A 21,694-nucleotide genomic window follows, 5' to 3' on the forward strand; every position below is an offset into this window, starting at 1 on the left:
ATTCAAGACCAACCATATTGTCCAAACAAAACACAGTGCAGAACAAAGAAGCGAATTTTAATTGTGTTGAGGAGATTAGACAACCAAATTCATATCTTTCAATCACACAAAAAATAGAATATTAATTAATAACAAAAAATTCAAGCCATCAAGGATGCTAATATATATGATTTCATGAATAATTTAATATTAAATCGGATAATTAGCAAATTAATTCGTTGAGCCTCCTTTGTTTCAATTAATGTGTTTCAACGTTTTCACTTCCAACTTTCACCAATATTATATATTATGATAAATTGCTAATTTGATTGGTAAGAAATGAAATTTTACAATTAAAATATTGTAAGTTGGAACTTTATAAATATAAATTATATATCTACTTTTACATCTAATTATTAGGGAGGGGGAAGATTGTAATTAAGTTGGGGCATGCACACCAAAAAAGAATATTAATTAATACATAAAATATGGAGTATGTGTTTATTATTGTAGCAGTTTCTTTATTTGTTGATTTGAATTACTGATTTATTTAATCATATTTTGAATTTAAATATGTTAAATGACGTAATGAATTGAAAATGTATTAATTGATTCGTGATTATACAATGAATTTAAATTAAATGTGAACTTAGAATTTAAATTTGTTTTCGAAATTATTATCTCATACTCAAATCCTTCCCATCTAATAAATCTTGCTTTGAATGCCAACAATTAATTAACAAATTACATAGTTTAATATAATTTGCTTTACATTGACACCTTTGTCGTCCAACTTCTTCATCACAAAATCAAACCTAGAAAAATAATAACAACGAAAAAAGAATTTTTATTCTTTTATTATTATTATTGTGGTCTAACCATGTTTAATTGGAGGGGTGTAGGCTGAGCCATGGTCCTCCTCTTCCACAAATTAATCTCCTTCCTCGGCTCCAAACCCGAATCGCGTCCAGCTCCACCCATCGGAATCGGCGCCGAGAAAGGGATGAATACGTCATCTTCGCCGTCGCTATATCCCCTATCTTCATCGGAGAAGTAATCTCGGTCCTCCTCCGGTGCAATCTGCGCAGTTGTCCAATCAAAATTCGCAAACGTATCACGGCTGCTGGCGAATCTCCTCATCTGGCTCAGGCTCGGAGCCCTGTCGGGAAGCGGCGGCCTGCCATGGTCCGCCGAAGCGTCGGATTTCCTCCCACCACCAAAAATCTTCTTAATTCCGGACGGCTTCTTCTTCAGCTCCGGCGCCGGCCTGGTTTCCCTAATCTTCTCGGGTTTTGCAAAAGAAGCGGGTTTGAATTCTTTAGGCAAAGAAGCGTGCTTTTTCGCGCTTATCTTATTCCTGTGCTTGATTTGGCCCATGCATGACACCTTCGGCGACGTGGGCTCTTGGGTTTCGAAATTCTTGGACTTCCCTCGGGCTTCCGCAGGAATCATGGACACAATCGGGCCGGAAAACCCCTTGCTCAGATGGGTTTTAAGCTTGTGCGAGTTCACATCTGGCCGCTTATCTCGGCCCGGACTGAATTGAGGGTTTTGGAATGAAACTGCTGCTTGAGCTGCCTTTGGTAGAAACCTCAAAATCTTGCTCTTCGACTTTGCTGCTGCCTTCTCCATTACTGGAAAATCTTACACTACGCAGCTTTGTAATAATTGTGATCACCACAACTTTATATATATATAATAACTTGACCAAACACACACACACACACCTGTGTACGTGTGCGATAAGAATAAGGTTTTGAAGGAAGGAAATTCTTTATTCGGACTGAACTTGATCGGATAAATATAATACACTTATTTTATAATTGATATACAATTTAAAAAAAAATAACCAATCACATCGTAAATGTAATACATTTATTGTTTATTATATTGATTTGACTCGATCAAACATGATTTGAATTATATTAACTTTCCTGGAAGGAGATATAGAACACGGGAAAGGATCAAACTAGGGTTGCAAAATTGACTTTTTCAAGAAAAATAGAGGTACAGTTTTTGAGTAATGGTCAAATGAGAAAAAACACGACTGTGCAAAAACAAGTAGCACTTCTTGGTATTAAATAAATAATACAGCTTGAGCTGCTTGGTTGTTAGTACCAATTAAATCTCGATTCAAAGGTCCAATTCTCCGGGCTAAATCAACGCCCGCAAATATCATTAATTACATCGAAAACCATAGGCAATCGTGATCATAAATCATAAAGAATTTTGTGATTTTGTCTTTTACTGGTTATTTTAATCTTTTTCTTGATCTTTTAATGATTGTGGCTATAATTTATGTTATGGTAATAGAAAACGAGGTCAATTGACATTGGATTTGTAGTTAATACATACAATTATGGGTTTTTGATGAGTCGATGAATTTATCACATGTAATAATTATGACAATTTGCAATTAGACTGAAAATTACAAATTAGACTTTTATTATAAGATGTATTAGAACTACTTATCAACATTTTGATTAATCACAAAAAAATAAAGATTTTGAGTTTATTCTCAGTCATACAATTGATTTTTGTTGGGAAAAGTACACACAAATATTAATAATACTTGGGTCCATCCTAAAATGTTTGAATGCAACCAAGGAAACAAAAACAAAATTATATAGTATTAGAGAAAACTGCAATTTTAATTTTTTCATTTATAGGGTAGCATTTTTAGTTTTGTATGAATTGATTTTTGCAGTTTAATCTTGTAATTTTAAATTGTTTACACTTTTTATCTTAATTTGTCTAGTGAATTTTGCCGAAAAATTGCATGTGTATTACACATGCCTCAATTAAATTACAACTTTAGTCCTATAACTTAAGGGGGCGTTGGCGTTTTTAGTCCTGTAACCTAGAAGAGTTGGCATTTTGGTTACAAGACTAAAATTACACTTTAATTGGGTAGTGTGCAAATCAATTTTTCAACCAATTAAGGACCAAAATTGCCAAAATTAAAATGTACAGACCAAAAATATCACTCTCCTAAATTACAAGATTAAAATTACAATTTTTTCTATATTATTATTTCATCTTTAGAGGACCAATAGATTGCTTAAACGATTCTACTTTGACAATTAATTACACACATAATTTGCGAATTATTGCAGCTAATTATATCACGTATTTATCAAAGTTTTTTCTTTCAATTAAAACGTAACGACATTTATATAGTTAAGAAAAAAATTAAATAAAAAATACAGTTTTTTTTTTCCCTTTCATTTTCCTCGTACTCTACGTCAATGAAGTCTTGGATACAAATTACATATAAGAGTTTCATAGTACCCTTGGTTTTTTGTCTGAGAACCAATAATCAAAGATCTGATGATGCTAAAATCCTAAGAATGATGTGTTTGGCTGTTTTAAGCATGTTTTAAGGGTGTAATAATTAAGAATTCATTTCTTTTTATTGTCGTTAGCCGATTCAATTTGACTCTACTTCTTCATCCCTAGTGAGACCATATTAAAATTCAAAGCAAAGACTCAAGTGCATATGTTTTGACTAGTTTTTTTTTTTTCTTTTTCCTTTTTTTTTTACGTAAATAGGTTACAATTCTATCATAAATTTCAACAATCAACAATTAATATATGCTCGTTATTAATATAAATAACTAATTTCATTGTAAACCAATAATTACTGTTAAAATAAATTATTAATACCTACACATTGATGAGATTCAAACCCGTGACTTCTTAGTCATAAAACCTCAGCTTCACTAATTATTAACTTAGGGACAAATAAGACAGAGGATTCAATACTTTTAGTCATTTGTTTTACGATATTTTCAAAATTCTTAAATTTGAAAAAACTCAACACATTTAGCCATCTACATTACGGAAATTTCAACATGGTCTCAAAATTGAGAAAACTCGACACATTTGGTTCTATGCTCCACGTTATTTATAAAATTAAATATGTTGAGTTTTGAGACGATTTTTAAAATCCCACAAAACATATATAGGATTAAAAATAGCAATTTTTTCAAATTGTAAAAATCTAACTAAAAATTTCAAGCCTGTATTTGATGTGATTAAAAATGTATGATAATTTGGAGCAAAGTGAGGAATGATTGGTGTTTTGTCTTAGGATGAGGCTCACAATGTCATTGATTCTTTGAATTAGTCACTAAAAGTGTCTTGACATTAATAAAGTTGGTGGTACGTAGTAGAGGTCAACACAAAAGTAGGGACAATTTGTGACGTAGGAAGGGAGAAAACCAAGCATTTCTTTTTATGATATTAAAATGTAGTTATTGAATTTGCCGGCAAGGAGAAGAAATTAGGACCATTTCCGAGTAACAATTGTAGCTGCTAAGTGATAAGGATCAATGAATGTGGCAGTTGCGTGGACCATGTTCTACTTGTACCATTTATTACAAATAATTCAAAATTAATATTTATTTTGCTTTAAATATAAGTATTAATTAATTAATTAAAATCTATTGATGTTTTTAGCCCGGCCCATCATCAAAGGCCCGACTGCCTTGTTTGTTCTTTTTCTTTTTAAGTGGGCTTTGTTGGGCTGGACGGAGCCCAGTGGACTCACAAATTGTACTCTTCTTTTTTTTTACTTGTGGAATGTAAATCCATTTGCCAAGTGAAAAAACTGAAGAGAGAGAAACAAGTGATGGTTGTGGCCTTGGATTTGCAGGATTTCCTTCTCCGAGCTAGGGTTCTGAAGCTCTACAGACAAGCTCTCAGGATTTCAAGGAGAGCCCCTGCTGATTCTAAAGGTCAGGTATTTGTGGCTTTAATTCGCTGAATTTCAATGCGCGATGTGCTCTGTTTTGTTAATTCGTGGTGGATAATGTGTATTTTCATGTTATTATTCAAACTCGAAAAATCAGAACGAAAATGGTGACCTGGGTGAGAACTTGAACTTGGACTGGATAAACTCGGTGCTCCAGTTTAGCTGTGTACTTGCAATCATAGTGTTGTTGTTACCAATTTTACAGCTATGAGTTTCCTGCACTATAGTTATATGATTATTGAATAAATTAAAGCTGCAAGAATGTGCTGTAGCATTTGTGTGAGATATAAAAATCCTTCGAATTTGTGGGAACTTCTGAAAACTAGTGATAGCAGATAATCAAGTATCCATCAGGATTAGGTCTTTTGATGTTTGAACTTACAGTTGGGGTTGGGAACTTGGAATGATGCTTGCATCTATCATATTCTACCATGTTCTTGTAGGAAGTTATTTTTTATACAGGCATCATGCGGTGTTGCAAACTAGCATTTGCTACAAATTGATGCTTTTCTCCATTTTTATTTTCGGAAAAACTGGAGGTTATGTGGCTGGATATAGTTAAAATCCTGTCTTGTCGTCTTGGTCACTTTCCTTTTTTTCACTCTGCTTGTTGATTATGGATAGATCATCATATTTGTCATGCCTCTATTTTGGTATTTTGGGTTTACCTCCCAAAACAGATCTTCTGTGTGTGGTATGCCTCTCTTATACATGTACTGTTTCTTATAACTTTAAAATGCTGTGTTTCAGATGAACTGAGACTGATGATTAGACAAGAAATGGAAAACAACAGGTCTTGCAGAGACAAACAGAGGATTAGATTCTTGATCAGTGATGGACTGGAGAGATTAAAGCGGTTGGATGAGACACTTGATATGCAAGGACGTTAAATACCAGATATATTTGGTCTGTTTGTTTCATTACGTCTAGTGCCTAATGTACATTGAAATTCTTTTTGCAAGGTTTTATATTATTTACGCAGATGTGAATGCGTTATCAGAAAGGAACATTGTTAAATAGGTATTCAAAATGAAGACTTCACGTGTAGAATTAGCCAAAAAATTGACCCTGACCAGAAGAATAAGGCATTGCTGTCGGTTCTTGTATTGTAGTAGAGCCCTTTTCTTATATGAAATGTTTTAGTTGACTGTAACAGAATTACTGTGAGCTCTCAATGGCTATCATCCCTTTCAATATGTCCTAAAGAATGGATATCTGTCTTATTCTGAGTGGTTCTTGGTCTTCATCATATCTGGGGCTATCTTTTGCCCTAGGGCACTAAAGATGTGAAATATTTGTTGTTTGAGTTGGCTCAGCTTGATTAATATTTACACCATTTTGATCTGCCCTGTTGATTCATTGGAAGAGGAAAAAGTTCATGAGCTTCAATTTGAAAATGATTAAACCCTTCCTGTTACCGCGGCTTTTTTTAAATCCTCGAACAGTCATACTTCAATTACTCCATGGTCATTGATCTTTAAGGCAATGATAGGCTTTAGGATCAATAACCAGCAATCACCAGTCACTCTTAGTAGCATCATGCATGTATCTATTTTGGTAATATCAAGGAAGCTGAATGAGACACTGCTCACCTGAGACAAGGAGTTATTGACAAACAAATGTGCAAATGAATTAAACTGCAAAGTCCTATCAAGGTAAGCAAATCTCCAGAAAGGAGTCAAGAAACTAGAACATTGATCTGTCACGACCATTTCCAACATAGAAGCTAACAAAATATGTTGAATTAAGAAAAGTAATGAAATCATTTCATTTAACGATGCACATAGACAGATAGATGTTTTATTGTATCTCGCGTGTCGAATAGTGATGCAGCAAAATGTCAGAACAATTTCTTCTTCAGATGAATTGAACTTCTAAGTGTGTGATGAACCAAACAGGTCCCTGGAGAGTTACTAGAAAAGAATAGATAGGGCCTAATACTCGAATCCAAGCTAAACCTTAACTGCAAGCATAATTTGACATATTAAAAGCACAAGCTTAGTAATGCTTCATTAAAATATTCGACTTATGAGTATTTCCCAGACATCATGAAGTTAATTCTTTCATACTACCATTCTAATATTCCAACAGCGGAGTTCAGCTTGACATGTCTCTGATACATTCAGACAATATTACAACTTGTAGCTTGATACCAGTGGTTTTGCTACAGAGCATCATCTTTTTTATCTTCAATGTGACAACATGCTGCTAAGCTACTAGAGGACTGGTGCAGTTTATTCCTACAGTGGGCGAGTTAAAAATCCCCTGTCCACCATCTTCTCCATTAATTCCTCATGCTTCTTTAGCTGACCTGCTTTTCTCAGCTGCTGCATAACCATTTCATAGACCTTTGGGCTAGGTCTCAAACACTTCTCCTCAATCATCTCTCTAAAATATTTGTAGGCGTTGTTCCAATGCCCCATCGAGCAGTACATTGAAATAAGAATCTTGAAAGTATTCACATTAGGCTCTACTTCAGTTTCATCCATTTCCTTCCAGAGTTTGATAACCATATCAGTAGACCTTGATTCAGCAAACATCTGCATCAATATATTATATGTTACCGTATTAGGCTTACATTTCACATCCTTCATCTTGACAAACAACCTATGAGCAGCATTGATATCCTGGTCTTGAGCTATGCATCTAAAGATCGGGTTGAAACTCGACGCATTCGGCGCACACCCTTTCTTAATCATGGAATTAAGCACTTTAATTGCATCATCCCGATTCTTGTCCTTACAATGAGCATCAATCAAAAAGTTATATGTAATCACATCTGGCTCGCAAGAAAGCCTCTTCATCTGATTATATACTTGTAGCACCTTCTCAGTTCTCCCTGCCTTAACATGAACCCGCATCAAATTATTGAAAGTAACTGCATTTGGCTCACACCCCACATCAATCATTTCAGCAAACACATCGTGGGCACGCGTAATTTGCCCACATCTACACAGTGCATCAATCACAATAGTATAAGTATACACGGTCGGTTTGATCCCAGCCATCTTCATTTCCCGGAAAACCCTCTCCGCCTCATTAATGTTACTTGCCCGGCACCAGCCATGCACTAAGCTCGTATACACAACAACATCGAGCTCAAACTTATCCTTCAAGCTATCAAAAAACGCTTGAGCTTCGGTTGCACGTCGTTTGCGACACAACATGCCAATCACTATGGAAAAAGCTTTCCTATCAGGTTCGCATCCGTAATCCTGCATCCGATTAAAAGTGTGTACCGCTTCCGCAGCCATCCCAGCCCGAATATAACGTCGAATCAGAATTGAAAACGTCTCCAAAGGAATCTTCATATTTTGCGTTCTCATTGAATCAATTAAATGCCAGGCGACATCGAATTGGCGTACCTTTCCAGAAAGATCGATCATTTCATTGAACAGCTCCAGAGATAGCGAAGGCTCCAACGTTGACATGGCCCAGTTGAAGAAGGCGAGGGTTTGCGGGAACGGAATACCGTAGCGGGGGGCGGCGCATTTTTCTATCACATGTCGGACGACGTCAGGGGATGGAGAATGAACAGCGGATATATTCGAGAACTCAAAAGACAGAGATGGGAAAGCAACATTAGGGCTTAGCGAGTCTTTAGGGTTTAAGTGGAGGTTGGGGTTCTTGCGGTGATGGTCTTTAATTAACGAATAAAATTTATCAACGACAAGTGTTTCCGCGTGGGAAAGCTCAGCGGCGAGGAGTGAGGGTCTTTCGTCGCCTTCCTCTCCTATAACAACGTCGAGTTGATGGTCGATCGCGGCGGAGGATGACGAGTAGGGATTCACGTCGTTTCTGCACAGAGGTGAAAGAAAACGTAGGGTATAATTTAAGCGTCGGTTTGAGCGGGCAAGCGCCATTGGAGGCTGCTTCTGCTTATGCTTCTGCTGGACTGTGGAGAAGTAGGAGAGGGAGATGTAAATTGCAGTGACAAGGAAGAACAGAGAAGCTTCGGCATAAACCCACTGAATAATGGGCTTTAGGGCTTAAGATTTTAGATTGGGCCCACACAAATGAGCTACAAGGCCCAATCCAATATTATCATTGTTCATATTCAGACGACCCAACCCAAAACTTTCCAGACAGAAATGGAACTGAACCAAAGAGTCTGCAAATAAGAGAATAACAAGGTAGAGTTGAAGAAAAAAGAAAATGACCTCCAAACTCCAGAATCCGGCCATCGGTACCGCCGTGCGCCGCCTATGGGTTACCAGATCCCTCCCACATCTTCGGTGCCGTTTGTTACACAATGGGCCGGACACTATTGATGAGCTCCTGGACAGACACTTAGTTAAGAACGATAAAAAGCACCTCGATGATGACGAAAACGAATTTCTCATTCGGCAACGGCTCACCAGCACTCGGCGTGAGGCGTTGAGCCTATATCGGGACATCATCCGGGCAACGCGATTCTTCATGTGGCCAGACTCTCGAGGTATCCTGTGGCGTGACGTTTTGAGGGAAAATGCGCGGAAGGAATTTGAGGAATCCCGGTTCGAGAAAGACCCTGAAGTCATAACCCGGTTGCTCATCGGAGGGCGGGATGCGGTGCAGGCAGCGCTTGATAAGCTAGTGGAGAAGCAGAAACAGCAGATTGAGAAGGAAAGGAATGATTTCAGTCGGCGATGATTTTTCGGTAATTGTTTCCAGTTCGTTTTCTATTTTTTGCATAGCAGAAAGGCTCAAATTATGAAATTTGAATTTGAAGTACTCCTGTTTGATTTGTATACGGTAGATGTTTGTGAATTCCGATTATGAGGATTTGGTCCTAAAGTACTCGAGCATAAAATTCGTTAATTGTTTTTTCGGGAGAGGTAATTCCACAAGATTTAGCTTCCTGTATTATTGAATGGTGTCTGAAAATTTAAATGCGATTCTCTTTTCAGTTTCTTTTGCAATGTCTTATCTTAAACATGATAACTTCTGGAAATTTGCTCAATTGTTCATATTCTTGTGTCACGGCTCCATGAATAATCATTTTATGTATGGATGTAGATTCATGTGAAACTTGGTTTCCAGGTTATGTGATTTTTTTCTTTTGTCTTGGCTTGTTAAAATGGATTGCATGAATTGTTGAATACTTGAATTGGTCTTCAGGGTTACGATTTTCTGATTGCTCGTGCATTTTCAGGGTAGTAGCTAGGAGTGCTCTTAGAAACAGATATATTGATATAGAACAATAAAAATCTTTGTAGTATATAAATGTGAAACCTAGAGGCTAGTGCTAGAATGAACTTTTATGCGGAAATGAAGATATCCATTGGAGTAGAGAGCTGAAGAGTGGGGAACTGTATTGCGAAAGCATGGTCAAGTGGGAGGATAATTCGATTTGCCAGTTAGAAAACATCAATTATACTGCAGAGGATGGTAAGGTCTCACAACATGAGCATGTTTTCTTTAGAGGCAGCAAAGTCGGGTTAATGGTAATTCCTGATATGCTTAAAAATGCGCCCATGTTTAAGCTCTTGGAAGCTAGGATTAAGGGCAAGGGTTGATGACTTGGAGTAGGACGTGGACATGCTGTGGCAATGCGGCCAGAGCTCAGGCTGCTGGTCGTGGAGCTGCACCTGGTAGGGGTGCTGTGCCACCTGTTCGGAGGTGATCTTGTCCTGTTATTGGCATTACAGCTCTCTTGTGAAGTGGGCATGTCGATTATAGCCATCTATGGTCGATACTTGGTTTTGTTGCCTATGTTCCTAGTTGTAATGCTTCAGATGTCTGAATGAAAACTTGCAGCAAATTGAGATGAAGTGACTGATTTCTGATGGCTGTAACTGGAGTTTGTAGTAATCCTTTGAACAGGTAGCAACTTGGCAAGTGAACCTTAAAATTTGAAACTACTATGTTTGCCCAATCTTCACTTCCAAAAAAGGAGTGTCTGAGTGATTCAGGGAACCAGTAGTGGGTAGCATGATCAATTTGGCAGTTACAAAGGCAAAATTGTGAGTTGCTAGATGGCATATCATTTACGATGATACATGTTGGTGTTGGAGAAAGTTGAAAATAGTTTATCCTTTATGATCATTTTGTTGGGAGAACCTGTAAAGTAGGTATTTGTCTACTAACTCAAAATTGTGTGGATGAGTATCAAGATTTCCGATGAGTTAATGATGACGCCAAAAATGCTACTAGTGACACACAGTACACAATCTACGAAACGGTTGCGTTGTTGCATGTTTTCCTCTCGCATACTTTCTCCAATTTCTTATTTCTAGTTCGTTATACATGTGATCTTGAATCATGTTGATCATCTTAGTTAAAAAAGTTGAAGGCGGAGGCAACGAACCTTTTGTACACAAATTCAGAAGCTTGGTGGCGCAATCACATCAAAGAGCTGAGCACTACTAATTAGTCAATACTAGAAGAACGCCGCAGTTAGTTGCATGTAAAGTTCCAAGCGACTCCACAATGATACTAATATACTAGGTAGTTTATTGGGTTCTGACAATCACTTAATGTTTGTAATATTACTTAAACTTCCACATGCTGTGTTTGTTACATGTGAAGTGAAACATTTTTTGTTGAAAGTCCATTGCATCTTAATTCATTCTTGTTTCCGTAGAATGCTAGCACTTCATCTTGTGCAATAGTTGATAAACTCCGCGGCTTTTGCGAAGCCAATTCTGAGTAGAACCCAGCATTCCTGGTCATCTTTTTCAGGATTAAGGTGAATTTCAAACTGAGCTCTTCAAGCCCATGAGATTCTTGTAATAGCATTTGGGAGGAATGTTTTGGTCTTTGGAGTTGCGACTGAGTATACATGTATAGATTTTAGCATCCCTTCTAGTTGCTCCGCTGTCGTGAGTTTGGATCTCATGAATATAGATATTTAGTTTACTTTTTTAATACTAGTATTTGTTTGCTTCAAAATTGTTGATTAATTTAAAAATATTGATTTGTTTGTTTTCGAAAGTGATCATTGGTTTAGAAGGGTACAGGATATTATATTGTCCATTGGTTGATTTCGAAATATCAATGAACAATATAAATAAACTTTTTACTTGGACGATTTTCATAATAGAATTTTGATGATTTTAACTGATTTTTTAAATATTAATATTTATTATGTTTCTTGATATATTTCATTCGCCTTTTAAAACATTTATTCAATTATTATTAATTGCTCTACAAATATGGATTTCTTACGACTTAATAAGTCGAGTAATTGAGTTTAAGATGAATGTTTTAATTTAAGAGCCAGCATTAGAATCAAGTTTGAATGAGGTCAACTTGTTCACCAAAAAAACAAGTTTTAGGTTGGTCGGATTATTCTGAAATCTTGATTTTATGATTTTACTTTGAAAAAACGTGTTGCAAGCTTTCAATTTATTAATCGTAAAAGTGTATTTAGTTTTGTTTTCATTTTTAATTTTTAGTTTTAAGTGGAAAATGTTGGTATAGACTTGTGTTTAAAAATAAAAATATGTTTGTTTAAATTGATGAAATTGTTTTGATGGTGTCAAATTATTTTCTTTTTATTTGATTAAAGTGAGAATTTTATTTTTTCAATATATTTTTTTATTTAAATATAAGGTTATTGAAGATATTAGTGATGTCATATCCCATAATGATAATAAAATGTATACTATTATATTAAAGAATTAATACTTAAATTTTTTTTTACATGCATGTAACTATACAAAAGATTAATGATTGAGCCGGTAAGATAGTACGTTATTTTCAAGGTATAATTACATTTTTCTTATTTAAAATTTGGCGTAATTATATATAGACCTCATGTAATTTGAAAAATTACATCTAGTATTCTGAACTTTACTTTTATCTAATAAATAAGTCCTTTCATCAGTTAAAATTTATTGAATTTGTTGATATTAACAAAAAAAAAAAAAAAAAAAAAAAAAAAACACTGAATGAAAATCAATATTTATTCTTGATTGGCTTAAAACTAACTTATTGAAGGTTAAATAATTTTTTGGGACTAAATTATCCTTATAAAGATGAAAATATACCTTCTCGTATGCATTAAGTTATTAACGCGTGAATATTGAACTGTCCAAGGAACTTCCTCCGAGCCTAGGTCGTGTTACGCGACCTCGATCCTCGATCTGAACTTACTCCGGGACAATTCCTGAGAACACAGAAAGAAGGTTAAGCCAGTCGGGAGATTTCCCGACGAGGGCTCCCCGACGCTCAAGTCAGTATTTTTGCTGGAGAGAGATATATGGAATAAAAGTAGTTCTAGAGTGAATTTAACGTTACCCGGTCAGGAGCTCTCTAAATGATATTTATAGCCCCATCTAATATTAAACTGGTAAGTGCGGATATGTGGTGATTTTGCCCAAGTCATGCAACCCAAATTGTAGCTAATTTGATATCCCATGACTATAGCGTCCATAAATTCCTCCTGGGGAGCAGTTAATGGGATTTTGTCCCCTTTATTGGAGATAATTCCGATTTATATCCGATCATCATTTGTGATGTATCCCCAATTAGGTATAAGGATAATTTACCCTGATCATTAGCCCCCGCAGTTCTGGACGCAATGTCAAATAGCATGCAGAAATCGAATAGTTTTCAGGGCATTAATGACCTCGGTAAGGGTGACCCACGTGTCATAGCGGTAGAGCCTCTTCAGGTACCTGATGCCACACGTCATTCAAAGTGCGGCCAATTTTGAAATTGAAATTCCCTCTTCCCCATATATATCGAGACGTGTTTCAAACGAAGTTTTACCGGCATCTTCTTCTTCAAGTCATCGTCTCTGCCTAACCTCGGTTGTTCAGACATCAATCTTCTGTATTTCCAGGTACAATGTCTTCTTCTAGTTCTGATTCTGGTTCTCATTCTTCTCCCGCTACCATTTCCCATAGGATTGAGCCCTATATACCCGATGAAGGTCCGTCTAGGGCATAAGTCGCATCGCGCCCTTCATGCTGAATCGGGCTCTGATAATGCCCCCATCATCGCTCCTGAGTCTAGACCATGGGAGAACATAGTTAGTACAGTTATGCGGCAGGTTCACCTGATAAGGGAGAAGTACTATATTCCTCCTAGTTTCGAGGTCGTGATCCCCAATTCCGCTGATCGCATGCATCGCCCTCCTCGGGGTTTCTGTTCTTTATCTTTAAACCATTTGATGCGGGTTTGAGGCTGCCCCTTGCCCCCTATGTTTCCCAAATTCTCAGGCGTCTAGAATTATGCCCTATGCAACTTTCGCCAAATTCGATCCGCCACATAATCATTTTTATCATCATAATGAGGGTTCACTGTTATGAGCCTAGTTTTGACAATTTCTAGTCCCTATACTCCTTCACCACATCGGCGAGATCAGCAGATAATGGTTTTTTCTATTTGTCCGCTCGCAAAGAATGTAGGTTTTTTGCCCCCCTTACCTCCAATGTGGGTCCTTGGAAAAAGAGGTATATTTTCGTTCGTCCTCCTCCTGGTCGAGGGTGGCCCTTTTGTTGCGAATGGGTGTTAGAGAAACCCAGACCCGTAGTCGAAGGGGGTAGGTTAGAAGGTGATCAGATTAGAAGCCTCTCCTCCTATCGATACGATCCGAAGAAAATCTTGGTAGAGGAAGTCCTCCGACTCACGCATCTTTCTCCTGCTCCTATTCCGGTTGAGGGCTCCTTAGGTGAAAGATTTCTCTTTTGCTTCATCATTTAAAGGTCGAAAGTTTTATTAACCATATGCCTTCTTGAACTGTAGACGACATGGTTGGCCAGGCTCGCCTCACTCAACGAATTTGAGCTGCCCGAGCCCGATCGAATGCAGAGGTAGCTGCACCTGTTGTGCCTTCATCCGCAACCTCTCCTCATCCTGTCGAGGGTTCCATGATTCCGGAGGGTTCGAGACCTAGAAGCCCTCCGATCGAGATAGGAAGTGAGGACACTCGATCGCGCACTCGTCCCCGAGATGTCCAACCGGGATCAGAATCACCCAATCGTTCCCGCACAGATGAATCCAACCCAGGGGGTCTGCTAACTCGTCGCCGGAGAAGGGGCAAGAGCCCCATGGGGCCCAATACAAGAATTCGAACTCAATCGTTAGCCATGGGGCCGTCGGTGTCCGCTGCTCCGGGGGATCGCCGGGGTTTGGAGATGTTAAGTGATATCTCGGAATGCTGGCGTAAGGCTCGCGAGGACCTTAGAGCTCCTAATCATCTCGCGGCCGCGCAGGTTGGAGAGAAGTTTGTCCCAGATTGGAATGTGTCCCCTAATAGTTCGGTGTTGGGGTCCCAGTCTGGCCAGGAATCATGGGAATTATACAATGCGACCTGCCTACCTTACGATCAAGCAGCCCTAATCCAGAGCCCCTTCACTCGTTTGGAGGAGCATGCTGCTCATTCACTCATACAGGTATTGTTTTGTGTTGCATATCTTTCTATTCATCTCTTTCTGACCTGTATTTATTATTTTTTCAGGCTGCCAATTTTGTCCGTAGCCTCTCTTTGAAGTGTGCTGGGTTTCGGAGAAACCAGCTCACCTCTGAACGCATAAATAACGATATGCGGATCAAAATCGAGGAGGTTACAGCTCGAGCGGAGAGTTTGGAGACTCAGCGTGCGTTTCTGGAGACTCGAGTTAAGGAGCTGGAGGAGAAGATGGCCTCTGAAGTTTCGAAGGCCACTGAGTTGGGCAGGGAGGCCGGTTTCACAGCTGGTCGTTCGGCGGGGAAAGTAGAGGGTCGCGAGGAGTTCTTAAGCTCGAACGATTTTACGAATCGCATTCGCGAAGCTCGCATTCAAGGCGCTTGTGATTTCCTTAAAACCCCTGCCTTCGATACTGCTTTGGAGATCAGAGCTGCAGATTATCTGGTACAAGGTTTTGAGCGGTGCAAGGCTCAAGTATCTACTCTGCAAGGATATGCTCCTGATTTTGATTTGTCCAAGCTCGACCCGGGTGTAGATGGTAATATGCAACCATTTCCTGAAGAAGATAGTCCTCCCGAGGGGGAGGACGAATTCGCTATTCTATTAGATGAAATCGAGAACATGTAATATTTTGCATTTATACTTTCATTTTGAATACTCGAGCCTTTTTTTGAAATGATGGAACTCATGGCCTTTTTCAGGTCTTGCATTTGTATTCTCTCTTGGGTATTGCGAGCCTTTTTCAGGCTTATTGCTTAGATATCTGACTTATTTTGCAAATAGGCAATCGTTTATGTAAACATGATCGTTTGTCTACGATCGGCGATTTTATTTAACCTTTTTCAGGTAGCTGATACGATCGTCCTATCCGATTACATTATTTAGCCTTTTTCAGGCATTCATAATTTATTCTGTCGCATCCTTGCTTGGCCTTTTTCAAGCTTCTGTGACTCGGCCTTTTTCAGGCGTAAAATTTCCTCAAGTTTCGAATATTCCAAGGTCGTGGGAGATTTCGACCTTTGGTGTCTTGTAATATATATGACCCCTTTCTTCAGATTTCGACCACCTTGAAAGGGCCTTCCCATTCGGGATCCAGTTTCCTACATGTTTTGAGACTTCGACTTTTTTAAGGACCAAATCGCCTACTTGGAGTTCTCTCGGTCGCAATCTTTTGTTGTACTGTCTCATCATCAAGGTCTTATGGTGGAGTATCTTGGCGTATGCAACATCTCTCTTTTCTTCTATTATGGTCAGGTCGAAAGCCCTCGCCTAGTCGTTCTCCTCCGGGTCATATTGTGCGATCCTTTGAGTTTCCTCACCGATTTCTGCAGGAATAATAGCTTCAGAACCGTAAACCAAACAAAAGGGACTCTCACCTGTGGACGACCTCGAGGTCGTTCTATATGCCCACAAGACACTTGGAAGTTCGTCGTCCCATGATCCCTTTGACTTGATCCTGGTTTTTAAATACTGCATGACAGTTCTGTTGGTCACCTCCGTTTGCCCATTCGATTGGGGATGACCGACCGATGTGAAGTTCTGCCGAATCTTTAATTCTTTTTACCAACTCGTGATCTCCTTACCCTGAAACTGCGTGCCGTTATCCGAAATCAGTACCCTGGGAATCCCAAACCGACAGATAATATTTTTCCAAATGAAGTTAATCATCTCTTTCTCTGATATCCTAGCCACTGCTTCGGCTTCGACCCATTTGGAGAAATACTCGACTGCAAGTATGATGAATTTTTTCTGGGCCTTGGCGGGAGGTAGGGGTCCTAATATATCGATCCCCCATTGATCGAATGGACATGTGATCTGCACTGGTTCTAAAGGCGTAGCGGGAACATGTATACGAGAAGAAAACTTTTGGCAACTCTCACATCTCTGCACCAGTGTCTTTGCATCCTTCATCAAGGTAGGCCAGAAGTACACTTGCCTAGCGACCTTCTGTGCCAGCGACCTCGCCCCTGAATGATTCCCGCAACTACCTTCGTGAATTTCCTTCAAGACGTACTCTGCCTGCTCATGGTTTAAACATTTGAGAAGAGGTCCCTCGGGTGTTCTCTTGGACAATTCCGACTCGATCATAGTGAACCTTGTTGCTTTCAGCTTTATATTTCTCGCATGCGCGGGATCCTCCGGCAAGATTCCTTTGCTGAGAAAGAGTATTAATTCATCCTTCCACGTACAGGGTTGTTCTACGGCTTTTATCTCTACCGTCTCGATGATCGCTGGTTGCTCCTTTACCATTACTGTGATACTGCGACTTTTTACACCGGATAATAATGCTCCAAATTTGGATAAGGAGTCCGCTCTGTCATTTCTTCTCTTGGTATCTGCTGGATAGTGCATTTGTCGAATCGGTCCATCCACGATTTCACTTTCTTGAGGTACAAGGACATGGCTCGTTCTTTTGCCTCATAACGCCCTTCGATCTGCATCGCCACCAGCTGAGAATCCGTATGTACTTCTAAGGCTCTCGCTCCTGCCTCATGGGCTAGTTCTAATCCTAGGATCAACGTTTCGTACTCCGCCTCATTATTAGTTGCTTGGAACGACAATCTTGCTGCTACCTCTATCTCTACCCCTTTGGGCCCTTGTATTAGAATTTCGGCACCACCATTACTAGCATTTGACGATCCATCCACGTGCAGCATCCATAATCCGTTCTCTGGGGTATTCTCGTTTGATAGTTCCATCATGAAATCTGCCAGGATTTGGCCTTTCTCAGAAGTCCTAGCCTGGTACTCAATGTCGTGTTCCCCCAACTCTATTGCCCATTTCACCAATCTACCCGAAATCTCGGGGCGAGATAGAATGTTCTTGAGTGGTTGGTTCGTCAGTACTGTAATTTTGTGCGATTGAAAATATGGTCGCAATCTTCGTGGTGTAACTACCAAAGCGAGGACCAATTTCTCGATCATACTGTATCTTAACTCAGCCCCTTGCAGCATTTTGCTGATGTAGTAAACTGGATTCTGGATCCTGTTCTCCTCCCTTACCAGAGCCGAACTTACCGCGTGTTCGGATACAGCCAGATATAAGAACAAAGTATCCTTAGGTCGAGGATTTACCAACAATGGTGATCTTCTCAAGTAATCCTTGAGTTGGTTGAACGCTTGTTCACATTCGTCAGTCCATTCAAAGTTTTTCGGTTTTCTTAATACTTTAAAGAAAGGTAAATTCCTATCCGCATATTTAGAAATAAATCTACTGAGGGATGCGATCTTACCAGTTAACTTTTAGACGTCCTTTATCGAGCTTGGCGACTTCAACTCGAGGATTGCTGCGATCTTTTCAGGATTTGCTTCAATTCCTCGACTACTCACCATGTAGCCTAAGAACTTCCCTTCTCCGACTCCGAAGGTGCATTTCATCGGGTTGAGCTTCATTCCATACGCCCTCATTATAGCAAAGGTAGCTTCGAGGTCGCGCAGGTGCTTCTCGGATCGCTGGCTTTTGACCAGCATGTCGTCGACGTAGACCTCCATTGTAGACCCTATTTGTTTTTCGAACATCCTATTCACGAGCTTCTGGTACGTAGCACCTGCATTCTTTAGACCAAACGGCATCACGTTATAACAAAATATACCTTGCTCAGTCACGAAAGATGTTTTGATACGATCCTCTTTTGCCATATAGATTTGGTGGTAGCCCTGATACGCGTCCATCATCGAAAACAATTCAAATCCTGCTGTTGCATCAACCAATTGGTCTATCCTTGGTAACGGGTACGGATCTTTCGGGCACGCTTTGTTCAAGTCCGTGAAGTCGGTGCACATCCTCCATTTCCCAGACGCTTTCGGCACTACTACTACGTTCGACAACCATTCCATATAATGAACTTCAGATATGTATCCAACCTTCAGTAGTTTACCTACCTCTTCTTGGATGATACGGTTCTTTTCGATCCCAAATGCTCTCTTCTTCTGTTGAACCGATCGAGCACTTGGGTCTACGTTTAACCGATGTACGATGATCTCCGGATTGATTCCCTTAAAATCCGAGGGGCTCCATGCGAACATGTCAAGGTTGCGGCGCAGAAAGGTGATCATCATTGTTTCGAGTCCTTTATCCAGTCTTGAACCTATTTTTGTTGTCTTCGACGTGTCCCCTGGAACTAACTCTATCTCTTTGTGCTCATCAATAGGCGCTATCCTTTCTTCGTTCTTGTTCACTAAAGATTCCCCAAACTTCTTTTTCCTATCCACCGTCTCTTTCTTCACAGAGAGATTGTAGCATCGTCTGGCTTCTATCTGGTCGCAGGCGACCTCTCCTATCCCAGCAGGGGTGGGAAACTTCATCCTCAGGTGATAGGTAGATACGATGGCCCTGAAACTGTTTAACCCAGGTCTACCCAAAATAACATTATAAGCGAAAGGAGTTTCAACCACGAGAAATTTTACCATTAGTGTTTTCCTTCTAGGCTCGTCACCAATGGAAACGGGTAGCTCGATTGTACCCAACGAATCCACCTCGCTTCCTCCAAAGCCGACCAGCGGCGACCTCACAGGGCCTAGCCTGGTGTCGCCTAGGCCTATTTTGATCAACACTTCTCGAAGGATAATATCCATCGAGCTCCCATTGTCCACCAGGACTTTATAGACCGTGAAGTTGGCTATGTCCATTTTGATTACCATTGGGTCATTGTCATCCCCAATCTTCTCTTTCAAGTACTGGGCCCCGAAGGTGATATCGAGTTCTGGTGATATGTTCATGATTTGTCTATTGGCTATTGTACCCATTCTCCGTTCGATCTTTTTCCTAGCTCTCCTTGAGTACCCTTCATCGGGTCCTCCAGCTATTGTGTGTATAACACCCTTTACAGGAGCGTTTTCGCGAACATCATGCCCTGCAGTTATACCATTTTCTGCTTGTCTTCCTTGACTCCGCGATCTACTTTTACGACCTTCATTCTGATAATTTCTTGCTATTAGATCTTTGAAGTACCCCTGGCGAATGAGACATTCGATCTCGTCTTTAAGTTGGTAGCACTCTTCAGTATCATGGCCTCGTTCTCGATGGAATCTGCAATACTTGCTTGAATATTTTTTGGCTGGGGTTACCCTTGTGGGTTTTGGCCATCTGAGTATGTCTTTTCTCTCGACCATGAGCAACGCCTTCGCTCTCGTTGTGTTGAGGGGTGTGTATTTGTGATATTTGCGCTGGTACTGTTCTCTATTCCGTTCATGCATTGGTCGTCGCTCTTCCTTCTCATAATGCCCTCGATCTCTTCCTACATCGATTCTCCACTCGCCATCTTTCAAGGCGTTCATTTCCTCCTCATCTATGTACTTCTGCGCCATGCTCATGAGCTGCTCGACATTCGACGGGGGGTCGCGTGCTAATGCAGATGCAAATGCTCCCTTCTTTAATCCATGGATCAGGATGCTCACTATCATGTCGATTCTTAGATCCGGCACTTCCAGCGTCTCATTGTTGAAACGCCCCATGAAACTTTTTAGTGCTTCATTGTCTTGTTGTCTTATAGTGAATAGGTGGGTCGCAGACCTTTTCTGTTTTCGTTTGCTGGCGAAATGGAATGAAAATTTTTGCGTGAGTTGCTCGTGTGACTCGATGCTTCCAGGTGGTAGAGTGATGAACCATTCTTGGGCTTTACCTGTTAGAGTGGTAACAAACAATTTAGCATTAATTGGGCCCGATTGTCCGTAAAGGTTCATTACCATATCAAATGCCGCTAGATGTTCCAATGGATCTTTTGTCCCATCATATTTAGGGAGATCGGGCATCCTAAAGTTCGGGGGTACGATCTCCGTTAAAATCTGGTTGCAGAATGGCGAGTTTCTGTGTTGTGACACGATCTCCCCCCTCTTCTTTAATTCGTCAATTTGCTTTCCCAACTTGACGATCTACCTCGATACGCTATCGACCTCGGCACGCGAGATCGCAGGCCCCCTAGTCTGGCTCTTGTCTCGACTGCTCGAACCCACCTCCGAGGGTAGGCGTTTGTTCTGGTCCTTTCCACCTGTTCCCGATGTTTTTTCTGGCTCTCTTTCTTCGAATAGCTTCCTCCGGGGACCTCTTTCGATGGGCGTGGTTGTTCTACGTTCGTATGCCACGATAGCTTTTCGTCCCGCTTCTTCCATCAGTTGTTGTAGCTCCAGTTTCGTCAATTGAATGATGGGTTCCGTAGTCCCCATCGCTGTGTCCAATCCTAGAATATTTCTGCCTGATTCACCTTCCATGTTCTTAAAAACTTTTCCCACAGACGGCGCCAAATGAACTGTCCAAGGAACTTCCTCCGAGCCTAGGTCGTGTTACGCGACCTCGATCCTCGATCTGAACTTACTCCGGGACAATTCCTGAGAACACAGAAAGAAGGTTAAGCCAGTCGGGAGATTTCCCGACGAGGGCTCTCCGACACTCAAGTCAGTATTTTTGCTGGAGAGAGATATATGGAATAAAAGTAGTTCTAGAGTGAATTTAACGTTACCCGGTCAGGAGCTCTCTAAATGATATTTATAGCCCCATCTAATATTAAACTGGTAAGTGCGGATATGTGGTGATTTTGCCCAAGTCATGCAACCCAAATTGTAGCTAATGTGATATCCCATGACTATAGCGTCCATAAATTCCTCCTGGGGAGCAGTTAATGGGAT

The 21,694-nt window shown here is 40.0% G+C and overlaps 4 protein-coding genes across 4 annotated transcripts; 2 read left to right on the forward strand and 2 right to left on the reverse strand.

Annotated features, from left to right (window-relative positions):
* Positions 665-1,662, reverse strand: LOC105165960 (uncharacterized protein At1g76070). The gene has a single exon (XM_011085120.2). The coding sequence runs from the start codon at positions 1,609-1,611 to the stop codon at positions 844-846; it is 768 nt and encodes a 255-aa protein (XP_011083422.1). The 5' UTR covers positions 1,612-1,662; the 3' UTR covers positions 665-843.
* LOC105165961 lies at positions 4,566-5,950 on the forward strand. The gene is made up of 2 exons (XM_011085121.2): positions 4,566-4,718; positions 5,486-5,950. Exons 1-2 carry the CDS (start codon positions 4,613-4,615, stop codon positions 5,623-5,625), a joined length of 246 nt encoding a protein of 81 aa, XP_011083423.1. The 5' UTR covers positions 4,566-4,612; the 3' UTR covers positions 5,626-5,950.
* On the reverse strand, positions 6,771-8,728 carry LOC105165963 (pentatricopeptide repeat-containing protein At1g20300, mitochondrial). Its single transcript, XM_011085124.2, has one exon. It carries the CDS (start codon positions 8,596-8,598, stop codon positions 6,976-6,978), a length of 1,623 nt encoding a protein of 540 aa, XP_011083426.1. The 5' UTR covers positions 8,599-8,728; the 3' UTR covers positions 6,771-6,975.
* LOC105165962 lies at positions 8,752-11,584 on the forward strand. Its single transcript, XM_011085122.2, has 2 exons — positions 8,752-9,374; positions 10,995-11,584. The coding sequence occupies exon 1, from the start codon at positions 8,891-8,893 to the stop codon at positions 9,365-9,367; it is 477 nt and encodes a 158-aa protein (XP_011083424.1). The 5' UTR covers positions 8,752-8,890; the 3' UTR covers positions 9,368-9,374; positions 10,995-11,584.

This window comes from Sesamum indicum, linkage group LG7, assembly GCF_000512975.1.
Source record: "Sesamum indicum cultivar Zhongzhi No. 13 linkage group LG7, S_indicum_v1.0, whole genome shotgun sequence".
NCBI classification, from domain to species: Eukaryota; Viridiplantae; Streptophyta; class Magnoliopsida; order Lamiales; family Pedaliaceae; genus Sesamum; species Sesamum indicum.